The sequence below is a fragment of the Thermothielavioides terrestris genome, chromosome 1 (genome assembly GCF_000226115.1).
Source record: "Thermothielavioides terrestris NRRL 8126 chromosome 1, complete sequence".
NCBI classification, from domain to species: Eukaryota; Fungi; Ascomycota; class Sordariomycetes; order Sordariales; family Chaetomiaceae; genus Thermothielavioides; species Thermothielavioides terrestris.
In genome coordinates this window covers 4,353,241-4,366,075 of record NC_016457.1, presented here as the reverse complement: position 1 = coordinate 4,366,075, position 12,835 = coordinate 4,353,241, and the positions used below count along the sequence as shown (strand labels likewise).

At 58.7% G+C, this 12,835-nt stretch overlaps 4 protein-coding genes across 4 annotated transcripts; 3 read left to right on the top strand and 1 right to left on the bottom strand.

The window, feature by feature from the left end:
• The first annotated feature begins 2,209 nt into the window (after window positions 1-2,209).
• THITE_2108411 (uncharacterized protein) lies at window positions 2,210-3,629 on the top strand. Its single transcript, XM_003649611.1, has 2 exons — window positions 2,210-2,884; window positions 2,949-3,629. Exons 1-2 carry the CDS (start codon window positions 2,337-2,339, stop codon window positions 3,418-3,420), a joined length of 1,020 nt encoding a protein of 339 aa, XP_003649659.1. The 5' UTR covers window positions 2,210-2,336; the 3' UTR covers window positions 3,421-3,629.
• A 374-nt stretch (window positions 3,630-4,003) lies between these two features.
• On the top strand, window positions 4,004-4,540 carry THITE_2010664 (uncharacterized protein; the record flags this gene model as incomplete). Its single annotated transcript, XM_003649610.1, has 1 exon — window positions 4,004-4,540. A coding segment is annotated over one exon (537 nt), but the record flags the coding sequence as incomplete, so codon positions are not given.
• Window positions 4,541-4,880: 340 nt separating this feature from the next.
• THITE_2108409 (uncharacterized protein) lies at window positions 4,881-8,323 on the top strand. The gene has a single exon (XM_003649609.1). The coding sequence runs from the start codon at window positions 5,858-5,860 to the stop codon at window positions 8,054-8,056; it is 2,199 nt and encodes a 732-aa protein (XP_003649657.1). The 5' UTR covers window positions 4,881-5,857; the 3' UTR covers window positions 8,057-8,323.
• THITE_2108406 (uncharacterized protein) lies at window positions 8,323-11,571 on the bottom strand. Its single transcript, XM_003649608.1, has 4 exons — window positions 11,417-11,571; window positions 10,940-11,288; window positions 10,531-10,873; window positions 8,323-10,454 (listed from the first exon to the last, which is right to left on the bottom strand). The coding sequence occupies exons 2-4, from the start codon at window positions 11,096-11,098 to the stop codon at window positions 8,590-8,592; spliced, it is 2,367 nt and encodes a 788-aa protein (XP_003649656.1). The 5' UTR covers window positions 11,099-11,288; window positions 11,417-11,571; the 3' UTR covers window positions 8,323-8,589.
• Between the last annotated feature and the right edge of the window lie 1,264 nt (window positions 11,572-12,835).

Below are 12,835 nucleotides of genomic sequence, written 5' to 3'. Positions count from 1 at the left end.
GCGGCGAGGGCAGCCGCGTGCCCAGCCGCGGGGCCAGCAGGCCGGTTTCGCCGGCGACGTCGACGTCGCCCTTGCCGTCGCCTTTGCCGGCGGGCGAGAAAAACGAGAAAAAGGCGGGGGCGACTGGGGGCCAAAATAAGGCTGCCGCTGTGAGAGAAGGGCTTGAAAATGGGGACGGGAATGCGGGGGATGTTGTTGTTGTTGTTGGGGGCGATGGAGGTGTTAATGGCGCAGCCGAGCTGGCCGAGCTGGCCCAGGCCGAGCCGCCGGCCACGGGGTTGTTCACCGGAGACACGGGGAAGATCGTGGGTTGATCTGCCCCTTCCCCTCCGGGGATGTTCGCGACACTGCAATCTGCCTGTCTGCAAGCAAGCATCTCTGTGCATATGCATATGATGTGCATGCTCATGCATATATACGTGCGGAATCTACATGGATCCCGCTGCATTACGTTTGGAACGAGATACCGGATCCGGATGCGGGCACTGTCTCCCATTCTGGCTCTGGGCCCAGTCAACCTTGCGTGCACCGTGAGGGGTGACCTCGCTCTCAACTCCTGTTGGGTCGAGCATCGTGAAAGAACCATTCCCGTGAAGAGAAAACTGCCCAATAGGATGCGAGAGTCTACGGGGAATGTTGTTGTGTGGCCGACGAGGCTTTGGATGGTTGCTTTGAGGCTCCGCACTGTTGTTGTGTTCTTGTTCGCCCCTCTCGGCTGAATGACGAAGATGTTGTGGTGCGCCCGGAAGCGGCTCATGTAGCGCTGCGATAATTACTCCGCAAATTGGTAGTGTGTACACAAGTGCAGGCCGAAGCCAGTGGCACTATTCCATACTCACGTACCTCCACGTGTAGGCAGGTAGGTAGTTGGTCAGCTGGGTTGTTGGTGGTCATCGTGGTGGTGACTCGCGTGTTGTCATGTGTGGACTGCGTCATCCTTGGAGGGATGCGCTCCGCGAAAGCAGCCGCGTGTAGCTCGCCTAATCTATCTCGGCTGATGGGCTGGGTCTTATGTCTTGACGCCCACCGGGATGCATATGAGAGTGTGTTGATTCCGGGCTCTCTGGGCAGGCCATATTCTGACCGCTGGGGACGGCGGCTAAGGTCGGCCCCGCGAGAGAATAGCCCTGTTGAGATGCTGTAACTCAGCATTCGCACGGCATCAGGAAGGTGGGATGGGGCTGAAAAGGTCGCCGCCTGCTTGGACCAACACGCTTACTTACGCCTCCACCGGGATTTTTTTAAATCAAGGAACAGACTAGGGCGTCGGCGCGCTGATTGTCAGGAGCGGGGCTCCTAGAAGGAAGGGCCCGGTGTATACGTTGAAGTGACGGAGTACGAGCAAGGCATAAGCAGAGCATGCGCTATAAGGTACCTAGTATGCATGTAGGGGGGTGTAGGTACCTAGTTGCATTGAACGCTGGCCTTTCTCATTGCCAATAGGTTCTATCCTCCTTATCTCTCCCATCCTGGCCCTCGATCTTCCTCCACATTGGCTAGCCTCTATTTCTCGGCTTGCATATCCTTTCCTTGCCGAAGATACCTGACGCGTGAGGTGTGCACACACAAGATACTATGTATGCCGACTGTTCTGGTTACGTTGTGTTCACTGCCCCTACTGTGGTGAGGAGGCAGTTCGAGGGCAGCCGGCCGGCCCCATGGCCCAGAGAGCGTGGGGTGGCAGGGTCGGGCGAGGACGACAACCAGGAGGGAGAAGCATGGTTGGGAGGAAATGCATCTAAATGTAGGATATGGTATTTATGTAATCTGCGGTGGTGTCCATTCGGGATAGCCCTGATGTGAGTCTCGTTTCGAAGTTGACTTCCGGGCTCGTTTGTGACTGAGCTTCACCTCGAACCAAGCCAACGGTTTAACGTCAAGTGATTCCCAAAAAGCGCAATGGCTTGAAACACTGCACCCCATGGAAGGCCGTGTGTTGTCCATGGCTACTGGCTAGATGCATGTTGGTAATCTTCTTCGAGTCCTCCTGCGCATGCACATGGCCGCAGCTTCCAGGCCCAACCCGAGCGGCTAACCTCGACCAAGGTGAGTCGACAACCAACAGTCCAGGTCTGGATCATACCCGCATCAATATCCGCGCGCCTCTTTGATTTCAAGGTTCCAGCAAGGCACGCTTCAACTTCTTTGCTAAATAAGCTGACCCCGCTGCTCTTTCACTTCAAGCTACTCGAAGATCGTGAGATCACCTCAGCTTCACACCATCCGTCACAATTCAGCCAGCAGGCACCCTGGCACCTCTCGACCTGTTCTATTCACTTCTGGCCACCTCAGGCTTGACCACCTCCTTAGGCTCCATTGATCTCAACCTCCCCAGCATGGCTGTCCCCGTCAGCCAGCTTCTCCGCCAACACTCGACGAACCCGGTTCAGTACACGGGGCTGACCACAAACACGGACAAGAAATGGGCCAAGGAATTCCATCCAATCACAAGACTCATTGGTCATACTACCCTCGGGGCTGATGGTGAGACGGTATATGCCAACTTTGATGCGATGGCTCCACCACTGGCCGACGACGATTTTCGCGTGGCCAAACATGCGTTTCCGCCTAACGAACGGCGCTGGCGCCTTGAGACCGAGGAGGATTGCGGTGTTTGGTTCCACACCGAGGTATCCAACATTGTCCTTCCGGCGTGGAATGACCGGCCCGCCGTGCTGCAGACATGCCAGTCCAAGCCTGCCAGCACAACCAAGAGCATAAAGGAAAACGTCGACATGATCTACGCCCTCGCCGATTCGCACCTGCAGAAGCGCCCTCTTGTCATCGGCGAGTGGAAGAGGAACATCATCAGGTCCAAAGCGTGGCTAGCTGGGAACATTGGCACAGCTGGCACCCAAGTCAACCTGTCTCGGGAGCTTCGTGGGTTCGTGCCGAGGTACCCTGCAAAAGAGTCAGCGACGTTCAGGCTGAAGCTGACAGTTTGGTAGTTATGCAGTCAAGTACTCCTGTCCTCATGTGTTTTGCTTCGACGGGCAATACCTTCTCCTCCTCCAGTTTCGGGCCGCCACAAAGGAAGATCTCAAGAGGCAGGATTGCGAGGTGGATTGTTGGGTGATCCCACGCATCAACACCGCCGAGGGTTGCACGCTGCGCTACGCCTTCTATCGCTTCCTCGCCCAGGGCTTTCGCAGATGCCAGGGTCTGAGCGGGGGCAGAACACCCGTCAACGGATTTGCTCCTCATTCGCGAGAGTGGTTTTCCGGAATCCCAATCTTTCAGGACGAGCACGGCGTCTTGACCTACACTCACCCGCAGAATACCGATGAGCACGCCTTCTACCGTGAGCTGAATGTTGAGGATGGTTCGTTCTACTGGTGCTACAACGGAGACTATTTGCTTGACCTGAACGGAGCGCTAGTGCGGGACACGGAACCAATGTGGGGGTTTCCTGAAGCTTAGTGGGCGGTTACGGCGGCTTTCTTTGCTTGCGTCGTGGCGTGGTTGGACAGGGGGTGGGTCGGGGGCGGTTCTGGGCATCGTGGGCGGGGGCATTCGGGTTTAAGTCGCTGGATACCTATGTCACACTCATCGCTCTGCATTTTGTGTTAATTGTTTCTCACATTGAGCCCACGAGGGTCGCCAGGTCTCTTCTGATGTCAGCCGGCTGTCCAGGAAGCTGATGTGCCCGGACAGCGTCTAGTCGCCTGGCATGCAAAATTCTAATTGGACGGCTTCTTGGCGCGCGCCTACGCGGACCTCGTGCTGAGCTGTGTTTTTTTGTTTTTTTCTGCTGCATCCATCCATCCCAGGCCCTTTAGCCTCCCTTGCATCGACAGCCATCGAAACAGCTTTAAACCGGAGTGTAAATCATGCGAAATGGAGGATGAGACAAGCGCAAACGAACCTCGCAGCTCCCCTCGAGACGGGCTAGACAATGAAAGCAATTTGGAGTCCCCGCCCACAGAGGAACTCGGGGAGGTTACCATGGTCCGTGTCCCCAACTCACACTCCACACGATCCTGTGTGTTGCTCACAACCGAGGCAGAGATTTCGTCTCGGAACGCGATGGGTGACAGCAACGGGCGAAATATGCGGCCACCATCCAAACGTGGTCCATCTCCGTGTCGTGCCAAGCTGGCTCGACGCCCTCCTCTGGCCGTTGCGTCTCCTTCCCCCGCCGCTGCGGAACCTTCTTCAAACCCGCTGGCCTGAGTGGTTTCTTCCTACAAATATAATTCTCAAGCGACAAAAGGCAGGCTGGGAGGACGAGTTCGAAAATGAAAAGGCTATTTACCAGCGGCTGGCCCCTGTGCAAGGGACAGTCGTTCCAGTTTGCTACGGCGAAGCCTCATGCCCCGCCACCGACGACACGGGACCACGCGCCCTTGTTCTCTCCGACATCGGAGGAATCGGCCTATATGAAGATGCCGCGGGCGGGCTGGACACGGAACATGTCGAGGCGATGCTGCTGGAGGCACTGCGCGCGTTGACGAACCTGGGCGTCACTCACGACGACAGCAAGCTGGATAACTTTCGGTTGGTTAGAGAAAAGGATAGGATCATGGTGATTGACTTTGACAGCTCGTACATCATGGCGGAGACGGATGATCCCGAGGCGAATGCCAGGAGTGACGCCAAGTTTGCGGCTGAGCAGTACTGGCTGGCGCACGGAGGGAGGAGGCCAAAGCTTATGTAGGGATATCTGGATCCAGGCGGGTTTTGGCGGTTGGCAAGCTGAAAATGAGTCTGTCTTGTCCCCTCAGGGACCCCTGCCTCGCTCGGCAGGTGATCACAGCAATGGCATCTCCTCCCCCGCCAATGCCCAGCCACAGTAACCCCCACAGCTGCCGATCCGTGCGGCACCTGAATGACTTGGGGAGTGCTGCCTACGGTACCAGGTAGGTAACAAGTTCTCTGACTCAACTAACACCGCCCCTAAGGCTCGAATCTTTTTGTTTGTAACCCGTCCCAGCCCACTTCTACCTCACGCCACCTCGGTGGCAGCCGCTGGCCAACAGAGTACGGAACGGCAGACTACAAGATGTTTGCAGACTGCAGAACAGCGACAGACTACCTATTTGCCGCTCGGGACTGAATCATTGGATGTCATTCTACGCTGCTGCAGCGGTGCGAGACCGTAGTGGCCCTGAAAACCTCGCCCGTCGCTTCTGATGTCCACATGGCGGCCTTAAGGCCGGCCAACCAGTCATCTACTACTCACTGCATTATCGCATAGGTGCAAGCCACATGTCGCTTTTCCAGAACCAGGTCGAACTCCAGACCCGTCTCCCCGACCGTCGCCACCCCCATCAGTCCCAACGCCGAGTCCTCGTGTATGGCAGCGAAGAGTACGTCGGGTACACCTCTCAGGCCGCGCGCTTGTTGACGCGCAGGTTGAGGAGCGTGTCGGTGTTTGTTTGGCCGCCTTGGGGGAATCTTGGCGGATCTTGCCAGCGACGAGTGATGCTGGCCGCGCAGGGAAGGACTCACACGGCTTTGGCGCGATGGGCCGGGACCTGCTCCGCCTGCCCGATCAACAATGATTCACTGCCCATCGAGGCACTTAATATACGCGCAGGCCCGAAATCCGGGCGCCTAACGGCGTCTCGTATGCACCCAAGAAGGAAGAGGGAGGAACAAAGTATATGGTTGTTCAAAGAGAGGTTTCACCCGTCTGCGCTGCATCTTTCCGGTGGTGGTTTCTCGACCTTGCTTGAGTGACGGTGTACTATGAGCCGCTTTTGGATCCCTTGTTTTCCACACCATCCTTCCGACCCTCGATAACTTGCAAGGCCGCTGGGTGTGAAGGCCTTCCTATATGAAGCCTTGCCTTTCCGCCCTAGTCGCCATCCGTTTCTTCCTTGCCGGTCACTCCTCCTGCTTTCCCCCCACCGCCATGGATCTCAACGACATCATCCGCGGTGCCCTGCCGACCTTCATGGGCAATTCCACCCACGGCGGCAACCGGTCTGCCGAGAACGGCCTTCCCGACGGCATCTTGGATACCATCTCGCCTCTTCTCGGGTTCCAGTTCAATCCTTTGATGAGGCTGTTCGTTCTCATCTACAACTTGGTCGGCAGCCACCTCGGCCTCGATCCGACCTACGTCCTCACCTTGGTCGGCTTGGTCTGGGCGGCGAGCAAGCTCTGGGGACAGCTGTACGCGAGCTTTCACGCCCTGGCTCGGCAGTACTTCATGGCCAACGTCGAAGTGAGCGGCACCGACGACATTTACAACCACATGATGAAGTGGCTCGCGTCGCAGCCGTGCATAGCCAACTCGCGCTCTCTCACCGCCGAGACGGCATCCAAGGGCGCCTGGGAGGAGGAAGACGAGTCCGATCTCATGACGACCCGCGTTTCGCCCGACGGCGCCGGCATCTACCTCAACTTCTCCCACCAGGAGGCCAAGGCCGCCCCTCGCTTCATTCCGGCCATGGGCAAGCACAGCTTCTGGTTCCGAGGGCGCTACTTCAGGCTGCAGAGGAAGCAGGAGTCGCTGTTCGACCCCGACGGCGGGTCCCAGGGCATGCTCCCGTTCAAGGACAAGGAGGTCCTCGTCCTCTCGTGCTTCGGCCGCTCTCCCGAGCCCATCAAGCAGCTGCTGCAGCACGCCAAGGAGCAGTACTACCTCGACCACCAGGCCAAGACGATCGTCAGGCGCCCGTCGAGCCAGGCAGTGCGCCGTTACGGCCATCGGCACTCGTGGCAGCAGGTCGCTGACCGGCCTGTTCGGCCCATGAAGACCGTGGTTCTCGACGATGAACAGAAGATGCGCATCCTCTCCGACATGAACGAGTACCTCCACCCGGCTACGCCTCGCTGGTACGCGAACCGAGGCATTCCTCTCCGGCGAGGCTATCTCTTTCACGGCCCGCCAGGCACGGGCAAAACATCACTGTCGTTTGCGCTCGCCGGAGTCTTTGGCCTCGACATCTACGTCATTTCGCTACTGGACCCCACCCTGACCGAGGAGGATCTGCTGGCCCTGTTTACTTCTCTGCCCCGGCGCTGCGTGGTGCTGCTCGAGGACATCGACACCGCGGGGCTCAAGCGCAACGAGGAACCCACCTCCTATGAAGACGGCAAGGGCTCAGAGGAGCGCAGCGAGAACAGGACTGACGACAAGGACGGGAAGACCAAGAAGAAGAGCAAAAGGGACCGCGACTGGAACGTGTCGGACCTGGCTCGCGAACTAAAGCGTCACGGCGGCGGCGACTCGACCGAAAAGAAGGGCATCTCGCTGTCCGGCCTCCTCAACGCCATCGACGGCGTCGCCTCGCACGAGGGCCGCGTGCTCATCATGACGACCAACAAGCCCGAGACGCTCGACGAAGCGCTGATCCGCCCGGGCCGCGTCGACCTGCAGGTGGCCTTCACCAACGCGACGCAGGAGCAGGCCCGGGAGCTCTTCATGCGCATGTACGAGCCCGACAGCAACAGCAGCAGCAGCAAGAGCAGCAGCAGCAGCAGCAGCAGGCCGTCCGCCACCGTGGTCGCTGACGATCACGGCCTCTCCCCGCTCACCCCCTTCTCAGACCCGCCCTCCACCCCGTTCTCCTTCACGTCCGACAAAGACGGCAACATGACCGACGTGTCGGGCGCCACCGAAGTCGAAGTCGACGACGACAGCGAGGACTCGTTTTCCCCCTCCCCGCCCTGCGCCCCAACAACCACAACCACAACCACAACCACAACCACAACCACAACCACAACCACTTCAACCACCACCTCAACGCAAAACTCCACCCCCAAGAAACTCCCCACCCCACTGAACCTCGCCAGCCCGGCTCTCGAAAACCACAACAAGGACCACCACAACAAACCGGGCCGCACCAACAACCACACCGCCGATCCCGCCAGAACCGCCGCCGCCGCAGAAGCAGCAGCAGAAGCAGCGGATGACGACCTCGCCCGCATCGCGGCGCAGTTCGCCGCCAAGATCCCCCCCGGCCAGTTCTCGCCGGCCGAGCTGCAGGGTTTCCTGCTGAAGCGCAAGAAGGCGCCGCGCCGGGCGCTCGCCGAGGTCGACGGGTGGGTGGCGGGGATGCTGGCGCAGAAGGCGCGGGGCGGGCGGGTGTTGGATGTTCAGTGACGTGAGGTGAGGGAATGGATGGATGGGTTGGTTGGTTGGGGGAATGGATGGGTTGCTTGGTTGGTTGGTTTCAGGGGAGAGTGAGGAATAGTGTGTTCGGTTCGGTTCGCTCGGGAGGGAAGGTATGGGATGGGCGCTGGGCTGGGCTGGGAAGGGCAGGGAAGGGGGATAATCGAGGATGGTAAGGGCGCAGATTGGGCGTTGCATTTTTCTTGTTTCTTTGTTCCTCTTGTTTCTCTGGTCCACCGGTAGGAGTTGCCTGGATGGCGGGGCGCGATAGGTAAGCTGGTATGATACCAAATGGATGTGTCTTTTGGGCTGGGCGCGAAACACAACGGGGAGGGAAAGCTTAGCTCGGGTACGATCATGAGTGCAAATGTATGCTAGATGGACGACACAGCGTAATGTGGAATGCCAACTTATATTGGTCTCCCGCAACGGCGTTGATGCTCCTTGGCCAACGGCGCTAGACTTTGCCCCGTTCTCCGCTAACAGGTTGCTTCCTTTCGAAATGCCACAAACCGCTCGTAAATCTATCCATAATACCTATTGATACGCTGCCCCCCGTCGTACCCATCCTCGTCCTCCCAGCTCTGCTGAAACCCCTCGCCTTCCTCGTCATAGTACTCTTCCTCCTCGCCGTAGTCCTCTTCATCGTCATCGCCACGGCCATATCCTTCTTCACCTTCGTCTTCGTCCTCATCCTCCGTGTCCTCCTCGTCATACTCATCCGAATACCCGCCCTCCTCATACTCCTCCTCTTCCCGGAGCGCCTCGTCTGCAGACTCCCGGTCTTGGAACGACGGCCTCCTCCTGCCGGGTCGTGCGGCGTCCGCTTCGACCGCCTCCATCTCGTCCTCCTCTCCCTCGTCATCCTCTTCCTCCTCGTCCTCGCTACCCTCCTCTTCCATATCCTCCAGAATCTCTTGGAACGCGCCGCCATCCCTGCGCTCACGCTCATTTTCTTCTTCTTCTTCCTCCTCCTCCACTTCCTCCACTGCCCCTTCTTCCTCTCTTGCCGTCGCAGACGTGACCCTTTCCCCTGTGCCCCCCACATCCCTGCGCAACGCTGCTTCTCCCGCGGCGGTTTCCGCCTCCGCGCTTCTCTTGTCCTGCGCATTCTGCGCAAGCAGCTTGACCATCTTGACGGCCTCGCGCTCCTCGGCCTCCTTGAGCGGGACGCGGATGCGGTAGTGCCTGCGCCTGCGCCGCCCCGTGCCGTCGCCCGCATCCTGCCGCGACTTGACGCCCGGCCGGGGCCGGCTCTTGCCGCCGCGCAGCTCGTCGTACTCGGCCGCCGTCAGCTGCAGGTCCGGCAGGCTGATGCCGATGCTGTTCCCGGCGCCGGGGGCGGGGCCGTCGCCGCCGTCGTGCGGCGCGCCCCTGACCAGCTCGAGCGCGGCGCCGAAGTCGTCGTCGCTCAGCGTGCGGCCGAAGCGGATCGCCACCATCTTGCACTTCATGATGGCCTTGGCCACCGACCACAGCACGCGGTGGTAGAAGCCGCTGACCTCGACGTCGCACTCGGGCCGCACCTCGGCCTCGGCGAACAGCCTGGCCAGCAGCGGGTCCGTGATGTCGCACACCTGCCAGACCTTGCCGTCGGTGCTGAACGACTCGCCGTTGAAGACGTGTGTGTTCAGCACGGCCTCTTCCTCACCGCCGCCGGGGTTCTTCCAGGCCTTGCCGAAGTTCGCCACGCCGGTGTCCTTGCGCCGCATGGCCTGCCACGAGCGCCCGACCGACCCTATGCGGGTCTTGTGCAGCTTGAAGATCAAGGTCTGGTAGATGCGGTACTTGGGGTCGGTGCGGGGGTCGAGGCCGTACTTGACGAGCGCGTCGCGCCACGGCCCGCCCTTGAACTGGTAGCCGGCGTACTGCAGGCAGTGGCGCACCAGGCCGCCGTTCTTGGGGAGCTCGGCGAACTTGGTGCTCAGCCGGTTCCACATGCTGCGGCGCGTCCAGATGGGCCGCTCCTCCATGGCGAGGCGCATCTCGGTGATGATGGCGGCCACCTGCGGGTCCGACATGTCGGGTTGACGGCTGGGCCCTGACGGGACTGGGTACTCGTCGTGGGCAATGAAGTAGCCAGCGGCGGGGCTGCGCGAGGTGACGTTGACTACGCGCTCGTATTCCTGGTCTTCGGAGACAGTGCCGGAAGCATCAGACCGGCCAGGGCTGACCTCCTTGGTGTGGGGGTTTTGGGAATAGTTGTAGCCGAACGGCAGGCTGATGGGCGTGAAGTACGGCGGCGGGATGAGGTCGACGTTGGTCCCCGATTCGATGCCGGGCTCCAGGGAGAAGCGTTTGAGTTTGGCAACATCGCCCAGAAGAACATTCTCGACGAATTTCTTCATAAACTTGGACTCTCCTAGTGCGTATTGGAAGTCGGCAAAGCCTGAACGGCGATTAGCGCAACGCTGTGGAGGATGGAGCGAGAGAGCAGAGATAGGAAGGAAGGAGGAGTTGCTTACTGCGGTAGCGATGTGTGTTGTTGATGACACCAACCGGCTCAATGGTGTACTTCCCTACATTGTCCTGGAGCTTGCGCCTGACGACGCGAGGGGTGTCGAGCCGGTCGCGCGAGAGGACCTCGGGGCATGCCACTGATTGTTGCCCACTCGCAGGCCCGTCGACCTCCCCTTCCCAAGGGCCATTGGTGCCCCGCTTGCGCTTCCTCCCAGTGCGCTTGGGAACCGTGACTTTCAAGACGACGTTGTGTGTCAGCGCGTTGTGTGATGTCAGCGGCCTTGCTGTTGGGTTGTCGTAGCGCAAATACAGGGGCACTGAGATCTGGGGGCTGGCGGAGTCGAGGATCTGATGGCAGTCAGCGGCCCGATGTTTTGTTCAGTTTTCTTCTTGCTCGAGGCAGATTCAACGCACGGCTTGGAATGCATTGTTCTGCCCAAATGTCTTGATTCCCTTGTCGAGATTCTTGATGATCATGGGGTGCTCCAGAGCGCCGAGTCGCCGGCGAGGAATGGTGTATGTCGGCGCGGCGTCGCCGTCGTCATCCTGTTGATGGCCGGAAGAAGAGGCCATGGTGAAGTGCTTAAAATCTCCGATGCCGATGTACTTGTTGCTTGACCGTCGTTCTCAACCCCTCTCTGTTCTCATGCTGATGTAGGTAGCTGTAGCTCTCTGTTTTACTGTGTACACAGCGCAATCCAAAAGCGAACCAGAGAGTCAAGGAGCAATCACTTCGAGTTCCACCATGGAGTCGCAGAAATTTCTACAAGCGCTGTAAGCAGGTGCGGAAGAAACCAGCTGTCTCTGTGCAATGCAAGCTAGGTATGTAATCCGCACGCCGTAGCCAATTTCTTTTTCGCCTTGGTGGTCTATGAATGACGGCAGACGTACTCTGTATGTAGGTACCTATCCCTCTTTGACAGGGGACACGGGTGAGCGAGTCAGTGCATCGACAGTCTTGAATCGGGTTGATGGAAAGTGGGGGTCTGAACCGGAGTTTAAAAATGACCACGGGGTGCCAGGGGAGGCGGTATTTTACGTCACTTCCAGGTTGTAACCTGTCGACCAGGAACAGAACTCGTCGTCGTTGTTGTCAGTTGTCGTCGCCGAGTCATGAAGTAAGCTCAGCGACTAAGAGAGACAACCGACAAAATGCGAGCCAATTATACCATATTAGAAACAGCATACTATTTGATAGCTCCAGTCTCATACCTGGTAGGTCCTCCCATTAACACGCTCTCACAGTACCTCTGAATGAAATAAGGGTCGATTTGGCTTTCAGAAACGTACCTGCCTAGTATCCCATTCCGTCTGTGTTTCACTTAATCTCACTCTAGGGTTGATTTTACAGTCGAAGTAAGTTGAGTGGCCATGACCTGGGTTCTACGGAATACTTGCACAATTGCGCTGTTTGGGAGGCATCTTTGTGCTTCCTTTTTTACATTGGGCGTGCGCCGTTTCGGATTGGTGCCAGCACTGTGAAACGGTGCGGGAGCATTGACCATGAGATCTCGGCATGCCACACTCCCCCGTCGCTCGGCTTGCTAACTAACAATACCATAACTGACGTGCACGTTAACTGGCCTCCTAGGTACCGAGGTAGCTAACAACCCTATCTCGCACCTGCACCTGCGTAAACTTACCAAGTTGAGCTCCGAGCCACACCTGGACATGCGCGGTTCCCGCTGAACACCCCGTGAGGCAACAGGATCATTTCCCTTTTTTTCCCTCCATTTTTCCACTGTTCTTCGTGGTGGTACTGTTCGCAAAACAATCAGCAGCATCAGCCCCTCGTTGGTTGAGCTTCCAGGTTCCCACACACCCAGTGCGAGCACCGAGCGTTAAGCACCACCCTCCAATCTCCAGCGCGGCTGGCTCCCCCGAGCCCCATTCCCCAACTCTCCCTCCCGCTGTCAAGCTGAGCTACCTACTGGGCTACTGTCAGTTTCGCTCGCCTGCAAGCCCGCCACGAGTTACCCCAGCGTCAGTGTCGTTTCGCAAAACGGTGTACAGACGTATAGGCGTCTGCACTTTTGAGATCCGGGAATCAAAAGGTGTTCTCGACTCTACGGAATACCCGCACTTCGCGCCTTCATTCACACTGTCCCCCGCCATTCCCGAGCACCCGTGGCCTGTTCGCATTTGCCCCAACCCTGTTTGGGACCCAAGGCCCAGCACCCAAGCAGCGGGACCCCGCAAAAACACGGACCACAGCACCGTGGACCCGAACGTCAGCTCGAACGGGCAGCGTCTCCATCTTGCAACCGCCCGGCATTGGAGCTGCAGCAACAACAGAGCAACTCACCGCGC